Source organism: Diabrotica undecimpunctata, chromosome 10 (genome assembly GCF_040954645.1).
Source record: "Diabrotica undecimpunctata isolate CICGRU chromosome 10, icDiaUnde3, whole genome shotgun sequence".
In the NCBI taxonomy this organism is placed as follows: domain Eukaryota; kingdom Metazoa; phylum Arthropoda; class Insecta; order Coleoptera; family Chrysomelidae; genus Diabrotica; species Diabrotica undecimpunctata.
The window spans coordinates 12,245,907-12,266,358 of record NC_092812.1 but is presented as its reverse complement, the minus strand read 5'-3'; the positions used below and the strand labels follow the sequence as shown (position 1 = coordinate 12,266,358).

The following is a 20,452-nucleotide window of genomic DNA, read 5'->3' as shown; positions in this document are numbered from 1 at the left end:
GAATGACTCTGGAGGGTTCCAAAGCTATGGTGAGAATAGATGGAGATATGACGCAGGCCTTTGATATAAAAAATGGAGTTAGACAAGGTGATGCCTTATCAACAACACTTTTTAATCTAACTTTAGAAGCTGTTGTTAGAAAACTGGATATAAACGGCTGTATTAATACAAGATCAATGCAAATATGCGCATATGCGGATGATGTTGCCATAATAAGCCGCAACAAAAGGGTATTAAGCTAAAAAGTTATAAAACTGAAATGAGAAGCTGCTACGTTTGGTCTATATATAAATGAAAGCAAAACAAAATATATGGAGTGCACAAAATCGAATGAACATGAGAATCTGAAGGTAGACAACCATACCTACAAAAAATATGCCTCCACTTTTCCCTACCTAGACTCAATAATAAATGACATCAGTCAAGAAATAGAAGCACGGATTCTTAGCGGTAATAAGTGCTTTTATGCATACAAAGACTTAATGAAAAGTAAGTTACTGAATCGTGAGTCTACGCTGAGAATCTACAAAACAGTAATTAGACCAGTGGTAACATATTAACGTGAAACGTGGACCCTCTCAACCACCAATGAAAATCAACTGAGAATATTTGAGCGGAAAATACTAAGGAAGATATTTGGACCAACCCAATGCAGCGATGGTTCGTGGAGAATTAAAATGAACCACGAGCTGGATGAACTAATTCAGAGCGCAGATATTGTCAGATTTGAAAAGTCACAAAGACTAAACTGGCTTGGTTACCTAGAAAGAATGCAAGATAATCGAGCTGTAAAAGTAATCCAGAGATGGAAGCCCCAGGGAAACAGAACAAGAGGAAGGCCCCGTAAAAGATGGATAGACGACGTAGAGAGGGATCTTAAAACCATGAACATTAAGCAGTGGAGAAGGAAAGTATCTGACAGGGCAGAATGGAAGAACATTGTTAAGCAGGCCAAGACTTACAAAGGGTTGTAGCGCCATTAGAAGAAGAAGAGAAGAAGATGTATAGTCTAGTTAATGTCGTTATTTATATATAAAAAAACTTTATTTCGTTAAAATCTAAAAATCGTGATTTATTATAAATACTAGAAAGTCCAATCTTGTTTTTAACAATTTTTTGACCACTTAAAATTGTTTACAAACTTTCCTATTTCTTCTACATTTTCTTAAAACTCAAAGGTCATTTTGGAGAAGTAATAATAAAATATTGTTGTTTTTATATCAAAACTTAAACATAAAATTTATAAAATGTGAAAAGATAAGAGGAAATACCTGAGCACAAACTCCGATAGGGCGCCACTGGATATTTTTGTTTCTAAAGTGTGGTTGATACCAGAGAATCATTTATTAAAATTTCTTAAATATTGTTCCTCAAACTTGAAAAAAATATTCCTAAGCGGTTTTGTTGTATAATAAATTCTTAATTTCGATTTGTTAATTTAATCTTCGATCACATATTATGTTTATGTTTTAGTCTTAACACTGAATAATGCATCGCTCACAAAAATAGTTCACACTACTTTGAAAACACCTTGAATAACACATTTTGTATTATGTATGAAATTAAATGTTATGTTATGTTAATATTTAGAGAAAAATGAGTGTCTAAACCAAATACAATTGCATATGTTTGAATTATAATATTTACAAATAACAAGCATGCGATTATTACTTTTCCGATTGAGACTCATATTATATAATCACAGGAGATCACCTGAAATATACTTATCGCAATAACACTACAAAATATGAACAAAACCAATTTAAAAATTGTACACTTTAAATATGTAATAAAATTTTTATATGAGTAAGTTGGAGCAAGTGTATTTTTAAAGTAACTAAGATTGATAGTTTATTTTAAAACCCTAGTTTCATTGCGTTAAACAATATATGTGAGAAAAGTTCAGTTTGTCAACAAAAAATAAAAAGATTATTATCAACCAACTACTTTCCCTAAAGACGTTTTCGAACAATTCATTACTAGTACTACACAAATCGAAATAAATATTTAAAAAAAAAGTTTATTTACAACAAAACAATTTCTGTTTCGTATTATATTTTATTAATTAAATAATTCGTATGTAATTTTTAGATTTTTGATGTTTTACTGAAAATTATTTTCTTAGGAATGATAATTAAAAAGTTCCTTAAAATTCCTAATTAATAAGGCAATTACTATTAAGAATTTGTACAACTAGAAGCAATATTATGAATTTGAGAATATTGCTGCTAGTTGTACAAATTCTTTCTACTTATTCTTTAATTGTTAAAAAACGTATTTCGTAATAAATAGTCCAGAACAATCAAAATAATCTAATTTATAAAATAAACAAAATAATACATTAGATGCGGTCTATGAAAATATTTCCCCACATCCAATGAAAGGTAAAAACATAAAAAATGGTCGATTGTAGTACCTAATGAATAAAAGATAATGTTTTTTACCCTATCTTAAATAACGTGTAAATTGTGTTACCGTCTTGATGGGGATGAAGAGTTGAGTTTTAGGGTGACTTATTTCTATACAAACACTTTCATTAGCAGAATCATGTTTCAAAAGTTATCAAGATGTTACAAATGTTAATACAACATTTTTAGCGCGAAAAGCTAGCAAAACTTTTAAAGTATCATCAAGTTTAAATTGAATTGTAATGGAATATATTTACATCTCTCGCTCTTCCAGCAACCATAATAATATTGTTTCTGGTAGTTGAAAAACTTGAAAAAACTTTCGAAAGTTTCCGGAAGTTTTTGAAAGTTGTTAAGTTGGGATGTAATTCCTACCTATGGATTTGTTTTTTGGAGAGATCCTCTCGGTGAAATAAAACGGGTATTAATCGAGTCACGGACGACAACGATTCACGTTAGCTTATAAAAGGCAAGAAGAAGCGTGCCTGAATTCAGCCGCCGCGATGATGGAGCGGACGTACGATCTCGTAGTCACGTTGTCGGAGCTTCCGCGGAGGCAGCGCGAAGTCCTGCTCCGTTTACCACAAGAAAGAAACTGGTCATAAACTGGAAGTGGAAGACCGACCACGGAGTCCTCGTGCCGCTAGCGACCGCGTGCCGCCGGCTTTCGAACGGTTTCGACCGCCGCCGAATCCGGCAACGAGCCTGTGGGAGCGGCGTTTCACCACGCCCCCAAACGCTGAAACAAATGCGACGAGGAGTGAAGTAACTGTTGCTCTTGCAGAGCTACCCCAGAGCCTGAGGGATGCTCCCTCACGGAAATCTGCACAGGAATGCAATTTCATCAAAGCATACAACGCTGTGTTGTATTCTCAGTCCAGATCACAAGGATCGGCCACACGGAAAACAAAGTTATAAGTCTCGGTTACAGTTTCATTACACTACACGCCCGTTCAAACTGGCACGCGCATTCACCATTCATACTCCAAAAATATTAACAAAATTAAATCAACATTACACAAACAAATATATTATATACAAATATATATATATATATATATATATATATATATATATATATATATATATATATATATACATGTATATTTATGTATATACAAGGTGGCCCAATTGAAACAGTTCAGCTGAAAAAATAACTTCACTGAAACAGCATTTTACAAGACGCCCCTTTAAGAATGTGGTTCAAGTAGCGCATCATTTTTATGGTAATTCAATTTTCTTTGCAGCATGCATTTTTTGTTCCGCGTTTAAATTAATGAAAAAAATCTGTTGAAAGTGTCGATGAGATAAATTAAAAATGAGTTTTATTTCATTAAGTTTTCAAATTATAACCGGTTTAATTACATTAAGTTTTATAAATCTTTGCTCAACGTTTTCCACGAATTTTTTAGTATTTCTGGGTTTATTTCGAAAAATGCTGTTATTATCCGTTGTCAAACGGTAGGCTTCGTTTTCTGAAGTTCTTCTTCTTCTTTCAATGTCCTGTCCAATTATTGAACGTTGATGATCATATTGGTAAAATAATATTATTTTTGTTTCCAGCAACTCCAAACAGACTAGAGAATATTTCTTGATAGCTCCTTTAGAGATTTCGGAGCCAGTATGTTCTTTTTCGGCCTTTACCGCTTATCGGCGATCTTGCCCTCTATATATGAGGTGTAGAAGGTTACTTTTCTCTGGATGTCTTATTACATGACCGAAATATTGTTAATTTAGAATTTATATTGTTTTCGTTATTGCTGTTGTCTTTTTCATCCGGTGTAAAACTATTTTACTTCTTATTTGATCAACCTAGAGATATGTATAACATCTCAAAAGCCTCCAATTTTTTCATTAGTATCCTTGTAAGATAGATTTTCATAAAGCGTTCGACACGATCGAAATAGACAGCCTTATAGAAGAAATGAATGACAGCAGGATTGACCATAGGTATAGTGAACTTATTTACAATATTTACAAAAATACCACTATGGCTGTTCACATCATGATAAAACCCGACCAATAGAAATAAAATGTGGGATAAGGCAAGTAGATACATTGTCACCGAAATTATTCATAACGGCATTAGAGTATGCCTTTAAGATGGTCAAGGGACCACAGAGGAGTAACAATAGAAGGCGAAAAACCATCTCCTTTTTGCAGATGACATTCTCCTTATCACAGATAATTTAGGAGAAAGCACAGATATGTTAAATGAATTGGACTTTGCATGTTCGAAGGTGGGCTTCAGAATGAACTTGACCAAAACTAAGTTTATGACAAATATGCTCCCCAATAACCATTTAACTATTCAAAACAAAGTGGTAAAACTGGTGGAGAAATATACGTATTTGGGTCACAAAATAAGATTCAGCAGGGATAATTAAACATGCGAAATCCAAACACCAATTACTTTAACGTGGACAGCCTTTGGAAAACTGCGAGATACACTTAGGGCCAACATACCAATTAGCCTCAAAAGAAAATTATTTGACCAATGCGTATTACCGGTCATGACCTATGGGGCGGAAACTATGACTCTAACCAAGACTACGGCTTTGAAATTGAGAGTGGAACAGAGACGAATGGAACGGTCTATGCTGGGAGTGACGTTGCGGGACCGAATAAGAAACGAAGATCTGCGAATAAGGACGAGTATTGCTGGTGTTGTGGAACGCATAGCGGAACTAAAATGGAATTGGGCAGGCCATGTAGCGAGAATGCATGACTCACGATGGACGAGCAAAATTAGACAGTAGCGGCCAAGAGCAGAAAAACGTAGTAGAGGAAGACCACCGACACGTTGGTGCAAAGAGCACAAAATCGCAAAGAATGGAGGAGTTTAAGGGAGGCCTATGTCCAGCAGTGGACGTGATAAATAAGGGCTGGATGATGATGATGATCCTTGTAATCTATACAATATGTATTAATATCTCTATTGGTAAGAATTTTCTTAAGTTTATAAAATGCGACTCTGGCTTTTTCGAAGCCTATTCTTATGTCTCCACTTATATCCCAGGTATTGTTAACGTTTACGCCAAATGACTGATTTTTATTGGTTGTAACTGCGTTTTGCTGACAACCATTAGTTTTGTCTTAAAAGTATTAAGTTTTAGCCCATATTCATCACATCACCTTCGGTCACCCTGTTTATATGTCATTGCAACCCTTTTTCATTGGAAGCAATCATTACTGTGTCATCTGCATATCTAAAATTTTTGTCGTTAATTAAGGCTTCTTTAAAGATAAATTCGAAGTAAATATGAAAAAGTAGAGGCGAACGAATACACCACTTCCTCATTACACGTCATATTTCTACTGCTTCCGTGGTGTTCTGTTAAATTCGTATCTTTGCACATTAAAGCCAATACAAATTGCTAATAATACTTAGATCTTGATCATAAGTTCCCACCTGTTGCAACACACACACATCAGTTTGTCGCGGATAACTCAGTCAAAGGTCGTTTTGAAGTCGATAAAAGAAATATATACCAATAACACTTTTTAAATTTTCTAACAGTAAAATTCCAACGTTGTTAGATCTGGCTTTATTGTAGGATTCAACGATTTCTTCTACTACCAGTTCTGTATTCGGGAAATTCTTGGTTTAAAATGTTATATACCAAATCTGTATGGTGTTGCGGAGCTACATCCTAAAAAAAAAAAAATTCTGGAAAATATGATTCCGAGAATCTCCACAAGCCCAAGATAAATTAAATGTTAGTTCTTCTTTTTATTTTAGACCTGTGGTCTGTTCATTCTTTGAAGTATGTTTCAATGTACTTGGCAAATTCTTTTGGTTATTTTAACATGGTGTAACGATAAGACTACCAAAGAGAATTGGAATACTATTGTAAAAATAATATCTCAATCAATCATGGGAGCTTATCGTCTATACCTTGCCTAGCTCAGTATCTCAAGGGTGAGTTCGTCTTGTCTTAAACTAGGGATTGAACCTGAGTTCTCAGTTGATAGCAAATAAGACAAATTTTAACCAATCATGTTTATTTAAATCAATAAAAAAAACAATAATTAACCCTGCCAAAGCTTAACAGTTATAAGTGTTACTTATTGCTTCGATGGGCGGCTTGTGTGTTCTAGCTGTTGGATCCTCCAATTAGAAGTTGTGGCTTCTGGAGAGCTGCAGTCACACGTGGCTGTATGTCCTGACTAAGTTTTGGTGTCCAATAAACCAATAAATTCAATAAATCCAATGAAATGTCCAATAAAAATAAACTGTCCAGTAAACCAATAAGGTTTTGATATGTCCATAAACCCAAGAGAATTTGTAGACCATAAAAATAAGTCTTATAATAATTTTTGCCTTCTTTTATAAATTTCAAAAAGAGGCAAAAAATAATCCCACTACAGAAAAGTTGTTTTGACAGAAAGTGGGAGACTGAATGAAGTTAGCACAGATGTCATAGAATGTTGGTATAGATATCATGAAACTAGCTTGTCAGTCAACACAGAACAGAATAGTCTGCCGAACAAAAGTGAGAGGGCAAATATTTATTCTATTATTCTATGGGACAGAAAGAGAGAAAATAAAGACAGAGGAAGAAGAGAAAAACAGGGGCGCCAACTATTTTTATAAATAAAAAAATAGTAAAAATTAAACTGAAGATAAAGAAATTAATAAATTAATAAAGAAATTAAAATGAAATAATTATTAAAATATAAATTAATAGAGATGTGACGTTTATAACGTTACAATGGTTCAAATTAATAATTTACCCTATAGTCGTAATGTTTTTCTAGACTTAGTACATATCTACAAGTTTAAATAATGTTGTTGTATTTATTCCACCTGATTCAGTATTTAATAATAATATACATCATTCGAGTGTAGTTGTAGAATTCGCTGGTTTTGAAAAGCATTATCAACTGAACTACGAGGAATTTGAGTATGATTTTAAAAATGCAAATTATATAGGACTAAATGTTAGAACACTTTTAGAAAATTAGTTTAGTGCGGCAGCATAGAGCCTGTCACATGTCTGTGCGTTTTATGTTCAAGATCACACAATCTAACTGGATCAAGTCGGCAATTGACAATTTGACATTAATCAAATAATTTCCAAGAAGACGCCACGTTTTCTAGTATTCACAAATTCACATGTTGTAATAATTAGTTTGTACAAAAAAGTTAATAAATAATTCTATTTACTCACACAAAAGATAATTTACAGTCCACACCAATAATTAATATTATCTACCATAAGATAATCCAACATATTTTGGTCACTTCTAACCGGATAGTGTGAGTAAAATAGAATCCATAGTTGTAACTAGAGGCTGATCAGAGCTGTTCCATTTCTATTATCTTTAAGATTTGATCAGTGTATTTGAATTTAAATTACCATAAACAGATTTTTCCATATTTTGATTGTATAACGCCATAGATTATCAATCAGCTAGTATTAGTATTCTAGCAAGGTATTTCTAATTATTATTCTTAAGTGTTGTTTTTGAAAGATTGCCATAAATCTTAAAAATGAGTAGCTTAGCCAACAATATAAGAATCAGAGGTTCTTATAAAGCCAAACTAACAAGTTTAGAGAACTTTGTAAATGTATTAAAAAATGCTACACAATCTAGCAAACCTGAAATATCAGAAGTTCAGTTAAGACATGACTCTGGTAGCAATTTGTTAGTTGAATTTGATCAGATCCAACTACAAATTGATATTGCTACCAGTGAAGATAAACTACAAAAACAAGTTGATGAAAGAGATTCTTTTGAAAATAGGTATTTTAAAGCAATTAGTTTTTTAAAAGATTACATTAACACTAATACAGTAATTAATACATTGCCTCCTAGTTCTACACCACATGTAGACACCTCATTAAATCATCTCTTGATGCCGAAAATGAAAATACCTGTTTTTAAAGGTGATTTTGAACAGTGGTTGGAATTCAAAGCCACATTTACTGGTGTAGTTCATTCAAATACCACACTTCCAGATATTCATAAATTTCAGCTCTTGAGACAATCTGTGGATGGATATGCCAAACGTATTGTTGATAAAATTGAATTCTCAGGAAATTATTATCAGACTGCATGGGATGCACTCTGTATGCGGTATGATAATAAAAAATTATTAGTCAATAAACGTATTAAAGCCATTTTCAATTTAGATTCAATCCAAAAAGAATCACCTAAACATTTGAGGCATTTATTAGATAGTGTCTCAGATAGCATGTCATCCATTGACAGTTTACAAATTACAAAAAGTAGTTTAACTGACCTTTTATTGATTTATATTATTTCCAATAAATTAGATAAACAAAGTTATAGAGAATGGAAGGACTGTCATATTAAAGAAGAGCTTCCTACTTTAACTGAATTTTTTAATTTTCTAAAAGTAAAAGTAGACACTTTGGAAGAAATTCAAGACCAAAGTAGTCAAAAACCTAATAACAATTATAGTAATAATTCTGGTTTTAATTATAAACATGCAAACCGTTATAGTCGAGGTGAATATCAAAAAAGAGTTTTCCAAGTTAATGTTGCAGAAAGAAAGTCTTGCGTTTTGTGTAAAGGTAACCATTTAATATATTCATGTATTAAATTCCTAAAATTAGATACAAAAAATAGATTGTCTAAAGTCAATAATTTAAAGTTGTGTCATAATTGTTTGAGACATGGACATAAAGCTGTTGAATGTACTTTAAGACCATGTATAAAATGTAATTCCAAACATAACTCATTAATACATTTTGAAAATAGTCAACAACATTCAACTGGCACTGCTTTAAATTCTCCATCATTAGATTTATCATCAATTAACTGTGTACAAAGTGTTGAGTTGCCACCAACGGTAACCCATCAGTTTTCTGCACAAACAATGAATATTAAACATACCCAAGTTCTTTTGTCAGCAGTGGTTTTTAATGTTAAATCCAATAATCATGAATTAATTCCATGTAGAGCAATTTTAGATAGTGGTGCTCAAACAAACTTAATAAAAGAAAGTTTTTGTAAAAAATTAAATATGTCCATGATTCCTACTAACCTAGCCATTAGTGGTATAAATCAAACAGTATCAAATATTACCAAAAAATGTCAAATTACAATATGTTCCAGAGTTAATAATTTTAGTATTTCATCCATATTTTATGCTGTGCCAGCTATTTCAAATCAAATTCCTTCAACCAGTTTTGATATTAAAAACTTTAATATCCCATGCAATATTCAATTATCTGATCCTTTGTTTAATGAATCTGGTAGCATTGATGCTATTATTGGTGCCCACCTATTTTGGGACCTCCTTTGTTATGGAAAAATCAACCTAGGAAAAGGTTTGCCAAGTTTACAAAACACTAAATTGGGTTGGATAGTAAACGGAGCTGTCCCCTATGAGACAACTCATGCAGTGTGTCATTTCACTATACTCAACTATAGCCGAAGATGAGCAGTTAAAACTATTTTGGGAAATTGATTCAATCCAAGATCCCATACCACCATCAAAAGATGATATTTGCTGTGAGCAAATATTTGAAACCACTACCACTAGATCAGAAAATGGACACTTTATTGTTCAGCTTCCATTTAAGTTTTCACCTGAATTATTATTAGACTCCTTAGATACAGCAATTAGCAGATTTTTGTTGCTAGAAAAAAGATTTTCGAGAAATAAGGAACTTAATGATTTGTATAAACAATTCATTAAGGAATATCAAGAACTAGGACATATGGTTAAAGTTAACCCCACTGTTAGCTTACATCCTTCTAGAAAATCATATTTTTTACCCCACCATGGAGTCCTAAAAGAAACCAGTCTTACCACAAAACTAAGAGTAGTTTATGATGGTTCATGTCCCACTACATCTGGATGGTCTCTTAATGACCTACAGTATACAGGGCCAAAAATTCAAAATGATATTTTTGACATCCTTATTAGATTTCGGCAGTACACATATGTGGTGTCTGCAGACGTGTCAAAAATGTATCGACAAGTAATTGTACATGAAGAGAATAGACCACTACAACAAATTGTCTGGAGAGATAATCCAACAGATAATATTGATGTGTATCAATTAACTACTGTAACCTATGGCCAAAAATCAGCTCCATTCTTGGCAATGAGGTGCATGCATCAGTTAGCCTTTGAACATGAATCTCAGTTTCCTTTAGCTGCAAAATCCATATTAGAAGACTTTTATGTAGATGATCTGATGACAGGATCAAACAATTTACAAGAGTTACAAATGAGATGTAATGATATTTTTAAAATTTTAGAGTCTGGAAAATTTATTTTGAGAACATGGATTTCCAATAATCCTGAAACCATCCTTAACATTAATTGTAATGATATTTCCAACAATGTTATTAATATAGGAGATTCTGGTAGTTTTAAAACTCTTGGAATCCAATGGATGAGTCAACAAGATATTCTTTGCTTCAAAATTTCTCTTACTGAAAATTCCAATCATTTATTTACTAAACGCCAAATATTATCTATCATTTCCAAAATTTATGATCCTTTAGGTCTGTTAAGTCCAGTCATATTAATTGCTTAACTAATAATTCAAACTCTATTTCGACTTCAAAAACCATGGGATGAAATAATCCCTCCAGAATTAAATAACAGTTGGACCAAACTGTATAATCAACTACCATGTCTAAATAAATTACACGTTCCAAGACCAGTACTTGAATCAGGTCATAAAATTACAAGCACCCATTGCTTTTGTGATGCCTCAATGCATGCTTATGCAAGTTGTATCTATGTATGCAGCGTAGATCCAGAAAGCAAATACCATTCTCACAGTCTGTGTTCAAAAACAAAGGTCGCTCCTATCAAATCAATAACAATACCTAAACTTGAATTGTGTGCAGCTTTGTTAGGTTCCCAATTAATTGACAAGGTCACCAAATCTTTATCAATTCTAAATATGCCGATATACATGTGGTCTGACTCAAAAATTGTATTAAGTTGGCTAAAACTGGAACCTAGCCAGTTATAAGTATTTGTTGCCAACAGGGTAACAAAAATACAATCACTCACCAGTAGTGATAGTTGGCATTATGTCAATACAAAGGAAAATGCCGCAGATATGGCTAGTCGTGGAATCTTTCCTGAATCCTTTCTTGAATCACAACTGTGGTTCCAGGGACGGCAGTTTTTAAGACAACATCGTGATTTGTGGCCTAATGATTCAACTGATGAAGTAATTGAATTACCAGAGCTTAAACGATCTGTTCAAGTATCACTTAATTCCACTGTTCAGAACAGCTGGATTACTAATTTTATTACCAGATTTTCCAATTTGCATAAAATGAAAAGAGTTTTTTCATATGTAATGCGTTTTATTAGAAATATTAAAAATAAGACAAGAGCCCCAAGCTTACTTTTAACTGTGCATGAAACCAATAATTCATTTCTGCTATTGATCAAACTTGTGCAGGCAGAATCCTTTTATGGTGAAGTTTTATGTTTGTTAAATGATAAACCATTGAGCAAAAAATCCAGATTGCTTCATTTGTCTCCCATATTAGATAAAGGATTACTTAAAGTAGGTGGTAGACTTATGCATTCAACATTGCCAGAAAATGTAAAAACACCAATCCTCTTGCCGAAATTTCATGTATTAACCAAGTTAATTTGTACACACTACCATGCCAGTAATTTGCATCCTGGACCACAGCTTCTATTGTCATTAATCAGACAACAATATTGGCCTATTTCTGGCAAGGTATTAGTAAAGCAAATTGTAAGACAATGTGTTAAATGTTTTCGTGTGAAACCTCCTCACAATTGTGTAAAAATGGGACCTTTACCCAATGAACGCATTATTCCTGCCTATCCTTTTGAAAATGTAGGACTTGATTATGCAGGTCCATTTCCACTGAAAGAAAAAAAGGGTCGTGGAAGTAAAATTTTTAAATGTTATGTTTGTGTATATGTTTGTTTTGTACAAAAGCTGTACACTTGGAATTACTCACTGATATGACAACTGAATGTTTTCTTGCATGTTTTAAGAGATTTTTATCACGAAGAGGAATTCCTACCAATGTTTACTCTGACAATGGTTCAACCTTTAGAGCCGCTAATAAAGAGTTGAGGTCTGTCAAAACCTTTTTATATGAAAACCAAAATAAAATTAATGATGTTGCTTTAACAAAAAATATAATTTGGCATTTTTCCCCACCTTATATCCCAAATTTTGGGGGTTTATGGGAATCAGCAGTGAAACAAATGAAATTTCATATGAAAAGAACGCTTAAGAATATAAATTTGACATATGAGGAATTTCTCACCTTGCTTACCCAAATTAAATGTATTTTAAATTCGAGACCATTGTTTGCCAAATCAGAAGATCCATCTGACTTGGAACCAATAACTCCTTCCCACTTTTTGACATTACGTCCTTTAGTCTCCATTCCTGAACCAAATCTCTTACCTATCCCAGTGAATCGACTAAGCAGATTCCAACATGTTCAACAGCTGCATCAGAGATTTTGGAACCGCTTTTCCAAAGAATATATCAGCCAGCTACACCAATCCTATAAATGGCATCACAGTTCTACCAACAACATTGTACCCGGATCCTTAGTTATCATCCGTGATACCAATCTACCTCCATGCAGATGGATTATGGGAAGAATAATTAAATTATTTCCTGGTAAAGATGGAGAAAATCGAGTAGCTAAAATCAAAACTTCCAATGGACTCATCACCAGATCTACACGACATTTGTATCCATTGCCAATAGAAGATTAATAGTGTCGCAGTGTTTTATCTCGGGACTAAGTTTTTTTTTGCTTTGATATTTACTTTTTTCCTACTATATTTTGAAGCATACTTTAACGCCGGGAGTATGTTAGGACATTTTTAGAAAATTAGTTTAGTGCGGCAACATAGAGCCTGTCACATGTCTGTGCGTTTTATGTTCAAGATCACACAATCTAACGGGATCAAGTCGGCAATTGACAATGACAAATAATTCTATTTACTCACACAAAAGATAATTTACAGTCCACACCAATAATTAATATTATCTACCATAAGATAATCCAACACTAAATTTTTTACTTTGCTAGTATTAATTAGGAATTACACATATATGATGTTAATTACAGTTTAGCAGTATTTTATGATATTATATAAACAGGTTTTAACTTATTTATTCCACTCAAAAAGTTTTAAACCAGTTCATTTTCGGTTTAGTTTAATGGTAGATTAAGGTAATTAATATATTTAAAAAAGAAATTAATAAGCAGTATAAATTATTTGGTAGAAGGGATAATAACTTAAGATTTTCTCATTTAAGAAATGAATGTAAACAAGTCTCCTCACAATGTTATAATAACTATTTAAATAATATTGAAAATGAAATTATATTTAATCCCCGACATTTTTGGAAATATATAAATAGCAAACGAAAAAGTTACAATCTTTCATCTAGTATGTTCTATGGTGATAGTATAGGTGATAATGGTCAAGACGTAGTTAATTTATTTGGTTATTTTTTCTCAACTACATGTTCTAATTCTAAAACTAATCAGATCCCAATTTTTAACTATCAGCAGATTGTCAATGTAAATTATATTATTCAATTATAATATTTAACTCTCTGACATAATTGATAGTATTTTAAAGTTGCCTTGGAAATTATCGCTTGGACCAGATTGTTTGCCAGCTTATGTATTCAAGCATTGCATTTTTACTCGTGTAAAATATATCTGCTAGTTATTTAATTCATAACTGAGTACTGGTATCTTTCCTGATTTTTGGAAAACTAGTTATTTAACACCAAGTTGGACCAAGTCCGGTAATTACTTATTTACTTTCCGTTTCCGGAACACCAACAGCTTTAAATTTTGTATTTCCAATGGTTGGCCACATAGATGGCCTTGTCATTCGTTAAAAATAGGTCTTTTTCTGTGCAGACCTCTCTCATCTCTGTGCATGATAGTAGATGGTGAATATTCTAATACGCGCCACAGTCGCAGGTATCGTCCTCCTGGTATCCACATTTTTTCAGGTTACTAGCACAACGTGAAAGTCTTAGTATGTTTAGGGCTTTCCATGTAGGATACGGCAAATTGTGTCCAGGCAGAGGCCATTTCCTCTGAGGCGGCAAAATGTGTTGTAGCTGACGCTTGCCATAGGTGTATTCGGCGCGTCTTTGGCTCTTCGGGAAGGGATAGTAATTTTTTCAGAAACCTTTTCGAGATCTTGGTCTACTTGGCGGAAATTGGTGGTCATACAAGGTGTGTCTTCGATCCGTCTCCTGCTTCTTTCATTCTATCTCTGATGTGATCTGCCTTCTGATAGCAGGTGGAGCGATTCCAACTATAGAGTAGACCTCTTCGATAGGTGTCGATTTCAGGCAACCGGATATTATACGAACCGTTTCATTTAACGCAACACGTTTTTAGCGTCAGCAGAGTTTTCCCACACTAGTGCTCCAAACTCCCATTTTGTATTTGTTAGTTTGCGGATGATATTATTTCTGGCGCTTACTTTTTTCTTGACATCTTGATAGTGATATCGATAAGACAGAATTCTATCCAGACGTACGCCGAGGTATTTTGGCGTCTCATTGTGTTCCAGCATCTGACCATGCCATTCCACCTCCAGTGTCCTTCGGGCATGCTCGTTTCTAAGGTAGAAAGTACTCACCTGGGTTTTTGTAGGATTGGGTTTCCGATAGTTTTCGTCATAGTATAGTGCTAAGTATTCTAGGGCATCTGTACTTCGACTTTATTGAAGGTACTTCCTTGAGCTGCCACATCCGCGTAAATAAACTGACTTGTTTGTTGGTTTTTGGGTTGGTCGTTGGTGTAAATGTTGTATAGCATCGGCGCATACTTCCCAGTGGAAGTTCATTTTTTTTATCCCTCCACCGACTGTTCTTAGACTGGAGCGTTACGTAGAAGCGTCTATTCTGGAGAAAACATTTCATTACCTTGTTATTCGGAAATCCTTTGTAATTTCGTAGAGTTTTACCAGTAGCCATTGATGGTTAACTGTGTCATAGGCGGCAGTCAGGTCTATGAACGCTACTCCTGTAATTTCTTTCCGTTCGAACCCATCTTCAATATGTTAAGTGAAATTAAGAGTTTGACTGCAGCAGCATTTTCTGGGTCTAAACCTTGCTTGTTCAGGAATAATTTTAGTGTCCACAGATTCAGCGATCCGGTTCAGTATCATTCTTTCGAACGCCTGGAAAAGGTGACACAAAATAAAGACAGGTCTAAAACTCTTTGTATCCGCCGGATCATTTCCTGGTTTTAAGAGGGCCACCACTGTAGCTTTCCTTCAGATTTTGGGGATTTGGAATGTACGGACGCAACAGCTCATCATTTTTTTGAGCCACTCTAGGGTTTTTGGTCCAAAGTGCTTTATTTTTTCTGTTTGTATATCGTCTAGGCTAGCCACTTTATTATCTTTCATTTGGTGGATCGCACCTCTCATCTCCTCCAGACAAAAGAAGGTACCTACAACATTCTCTTCTTTGTCGATATTTCGTTGTACTCTCACTTTGTTCATTCTTGATGTCGTCTTACCATTCGTCAGGAGACGATGGGCTATCTGATCGGGTGTGACTTTTCTCAGAATGGGTGCCGGGGTAGCGGGATTGTTGCCAAGATTCCGAATTAATTTCTGTCCGTTCTGTTGGCGGATATCGCATGTAGCACTTCCTCTCCGGCCTGTATTGTTGGTTCCAAAAAGGGATCATCTTCATATAGCTGCTCGTATCTTTTAAGTAGGGGTTTAGATTCTTTATTTAGCCCCGCTATGTATTCGGTTCGGCAACCCCTAGAAATATATTTTCATAATATTTGTTTCACGATTTGTACAAATTTATCGTATAAATCAGAGCACGGTTCTAGCTGGGAAACTTCTTGATCCAATGCTTCGGCGAATTTTCCCATTTTGCTTTAGTAAAATTGAACCTTCTCTTGAAAGGAACAATTTCGTATGTGATTGCTGCGTTCAAAAGGCAACTTATTTGCCTGTCGCTGACAAATATATTAACTGGGTTGTAACCTCTGCGCCATCTTCCGCTGTTAAAAGACGCAAGCTGTTTTGGATCATGAATAAGTTTGAGGTTCATGTTTTCAGCCCAATTTTCTGGTGCTTCACCATTGGAGTCTGTTTCGTTATACTATCACACGATACTGTGACAGTTGAAGTCACCCAGTATGAATTTTATTTGCTGTGATTGAAAGTTATCTGGTTCCTCAAAAACAAAGTCAGCGTTTGGCGGTTTGTAGATGGACGTTCCCGTACAAGACTTTAGTTCCACTGTGAGGATCTCGATGTGTTAAAGATGTGGAAACTATGTCGGTATCTGGTCTGATGAAGACTGCGCTACCATATTGGTCGTTTGGTCTCTCCAGTACAAGTCTCATACCTCGAATCCTTGGTCTATGGCTTGTACTACCTCGATGGGTTTTTTGAATCAGTAGGACATCGACACCGTGTTCTCTGCACATATTACACAATAGATCTACTTTATTTGCTGATAATCCTTCAATATTAATTAAAGTAGTCATCAAAAATGGCCTTGACAAAGACCGTTTTGGTTGCGTTTGCATCTGTGTTGGTTCACCGGTGGTGAAAGGATTAGCCGACATTACTCGTTTTCAGAGGACGCCCGATTGCTTTCACATGTGATCGTAATCTACGAGGAGGCTCCTTTCATGTCCCGCAGTCCGGTAATAAAAATGATATTAAAAATTATAGGGCTATTTGCAACCAATCTGTATTACCCAAACTATTTTAGTGTCTTGTAAATAATTTGTTTACATGGGACTGTAAAGATTTAATTGATGTTCTTCAACACCATGGATTTCATAAAGATAATACTTCATGCACAAATTTAATGTTGTATACTAATTTTATTGCTAATTTAGTAAGACATAAGGGTTAGGTTGACGCTATCTACACAGACTTCTCGAAAGCCTTCGATAGAGTTAAACATGATCGATGGATTTGGAGGTAAAATACTTGAGTGGATAAGTAATTATGTGTCTGGTAGGTGACAGTATATAAAATATAGAAATTTTTTATCTCAGCGAGTATCGGTGACCTCAGGAGGCTCATATTGGGCCTCTTTAATTTAATATATTTGTTAATGATATATCATCAGTCATTAAAAGTAGTAACTTTTTAATGTTTGCTGACGACCTTAAAATATTTCGAATAGTAATAACCTATTTGATGCCTATTTGTTCCAAAATGATCTTAAAAGCTTAGCTAGTTCGTTTGAGGTAAATATGCTATACTTAAATATAAAAAAATGTTTTAAACTTACTTTTGGTAGATCAAGGGAGTTGGTTAATTATTGTTATTGTATAAATAATGTACCTTTAGAAACACGTAATACAATCAAAGATTTAGGTATAAACTTTAATTCTAAATTAACTTTCAATATCATAATAATAATACTTCAACTACAGCTTTAAATACAGCTTTAAAGATGTTGGGACCTACTCTTAGAAATTGTAATCAGTTTTCAGTACAAACTTTAAAAATGTTATACTTTAGTGTGGTTCGATCAGTTTAGGAGTAGGAGGTTCTCTCATAAGGTCTCCTTGATATAATAATGATATATACATTATTGAGAGAGTTCAAAATAAATTTTTATGATGATATACGTTCAATACTTAATATCTCGTCACTATATCATAGAAGGTTTAAAGAAGATTTATGTTTCCTTCATAAGATTGTGAATGGATATGTTGAAGATCCCGAGTTACTAAGTTTAACAAGTTTTAATGTTAATACTGGAATAACTGGTAATACTGAGATTTTCAACATTCCATTTCATACTACAAACTATGGTCAAAATTTTAAGAGCTGCCAATGAGCACACCAATAGTTTGGAGTGTTTTGGAATGTATACAACAACATTTAAGGAATTAGTAAAGAATTTGAGTGTGAATACCTAATAAGTTTAAGAAATAGATAATTTGGAAAAACTTTGAAAAGCCGGTGAAGAAGAATAAATCTTCTTTTTCCAAAATTAGTTTTGGATGTTTTTTAATCCACATAGACACAAGGCTACAATAACAAATATATAACAAGAATATATTGATTTGCAAAGCTGTTGCTACCTTCTTACCCAGTAACCAGTACCGACTTTCACAGGTCGGAGCAAGAAAAAAACTTATGCTTAGATAAGTGATAACAATAAACTATCTTATACTACTACAATAAGATACAAGAAACAATAAACATTAACCATTTATATAATATTTTTAAATACATCGGAATCTCCAATATTACTAATCTTGGGAGATTTTGAATATGTTATTTAATCCAGTCCAATTCCAATTCCATTTAAGTTCCGGATGGGCAGGCATAAATGGAATTGGGCAGGCCATGTAGCGAGAATGCATGACTCACGATGGACGAGTAAAATTACACATTGGAGGCCAAGAGCAGACAAACGTAGTAGAGAAAGACCACCTACACGTTGGGTTGACGATATCAGGCACATCACGAAAAATTGGCAACAAAGAGCACAAAATCGCAAAGAATGGAGGAGTTTAAGGGAGGCCTATGTCCAGCAGTGGACGTGATAAATGAAGGCTGGATCATGATAATGATGATTTAATCCAGCATGAATCACATAAAACAATACTACACTATGTAATAACAAATTTGGAAACTATGCTGTCAATTCTTATTGGTACTTTTGAGTCACAGGTAAGATATACTTACCTCTCAAGGGGTTAAGTTTTTTTTTGGCTAAACATTTTTGTAACGCATTTATAGCTTAGGTAGGTAATACAAAAATAATGACCTGCGACCTAATGCCGTACAAAAATATTGGTACCAGGAGTAGAGAATTTTTTTTTTATTTTCGGAAAACTTTTGGCGGCATAATTTCTAAAGTTATTAAATTAAAAATTGTAGTATTGATTTATATGTGATTTATGTTGGGTCAAATGGCTATTATAAATGTCTAATTGGCTTGCAGTCTATGTCAGTAAATATCTACATTCGTATAAACGATGATATTATAATGATATCATACGATTTATGATAGAAAAAGTAAAAAGTATTGGACTTTTGTCGAATTGAAAAGGACTGTTTCAGCAAATTAGATTATTTAGGTTATTAGGTTTTGTGTCATTAATGTGACCTTTAAATGCGGTTTGTACAGGAACGACTTTCTAATTTCCAAATTCTGAAAACGCATAACATAATCCATGGAATGTCCCTGATTAAGTATAAATGACGAAAATATTGTGCCGTCTAAAATAAGTCTTGCCAGTGATTTTCAAACATTCGTAGGCGACGACGACTTTCAAACGCGTATGTTAGTTGTACCGGTATAGAATGAAATTTAAAGATAAATATTAGATGCTTTTTACTATCATTGTAGCATTTCGATTTACCTCGTATATGTTAAAACACCGAAAAATACTCTCAATCTTTTTGCGTACCTGAGATTGATAATATAAACATTTTTATACTGTTTAAAATAACACAAAATTGATTTCTTTTGATCTTAATTCCGCTTATTAATATAATAATATTAATAATAATAATAATAAATGTCTCCTGTGGGAGTTTTTGTCAGTTCTTCTATCAGGCGCGGTCCCCTGCGAATGGGGGATGCTTTCTGGGTATTCGTAGTACCAATACCCAGAGGGTAGCAGGGATACTTGCCGAGGAACAAAAACTGACCCCTGGCAGGAGGTATAAAATGCACACCCATGAAAATGGAGAATAATAATTTATGTTTAGGGTCGCTGACTAGGGATCGCCAGGGCACATCTGGAGCCGGCGCTGGACGTGACAGCATGCGGGACGTCGGTGGCAGGGTGTTGAGGAGGCAGGACCCTGTCATACAATTAGCTACAGCCCAGCAACCACAAGGGAGCCAAACAACAAGAAGAGCTCCACTCGCTGAAGGTGCTGCGCTGGAACAACAGCCGGCGCTCACTCAAGCGGTACGACTGAGGCAGCGCATGAAATGGACTGTATCTATAAACGAAAACAGTTTGCGATTCTATTATAAGGTGACGAACCTCGGTCGAGAAACGATCGGCTATCGACAACATCTGTATTT

General features: G+C 34.2%; 2 protein-coding genes and 1 long non-coding RNA gene across 3 annotated transcripts in view; 2 read left to right on the top strand and 1 right to left on the bottom strand.

Annotated features, from left to right (window-relative positions):
* LOC140452024 (uncharacterized) overlaps positions 1–2,979 on the bottom strand; it is a 387,923-nt gene extending 384,944 nt beyond the window's left edge. The window contains exon 1 of the long non-coding RNA XR_011952121.1: positions 2,784–2,979. This is a non-coding gene — a long non-coding RNA (uncharacterized lncRNA). The remainder of the gene's footprint in view (positions 1–2,783) is intronic.
* A 4,926-nt stretch (positions 2,980–7,905) lies between these two features.
* On the top strand, positions 7,906–10,933 carry LOC140451628 (uncharacterized). The gene is made up of 2 exons (XM_072545474.1): positions 7,906–9,439; positions 9,816–10,933. The coding sequence occupies exons 1-2, from the start codon at positions 7,906–7,908 to the stop codon at positions 10,931–10,933; spliced, it is 2,652 nt and encodes an 883-aa protein (XP_072401575.1).
* A 1,691-nt stretch (positions 10,934–12,624) lies between these two features.
* LOC140451627 (uncharacterized) lies at positions 12,625–13,137 on the top strand. The gene has a single exon (XM_072545473.1). The coding sequence runs from the start codon at positions 12,625–12,627 to the stop codon at positions 13,135–13,137; it is 513 nt and encodes a 170-aa protein (XP_072401574.1).
* The last annotated feature ends 7,315 nt before the right edge of the window (positions 13,138–20,452 follow it).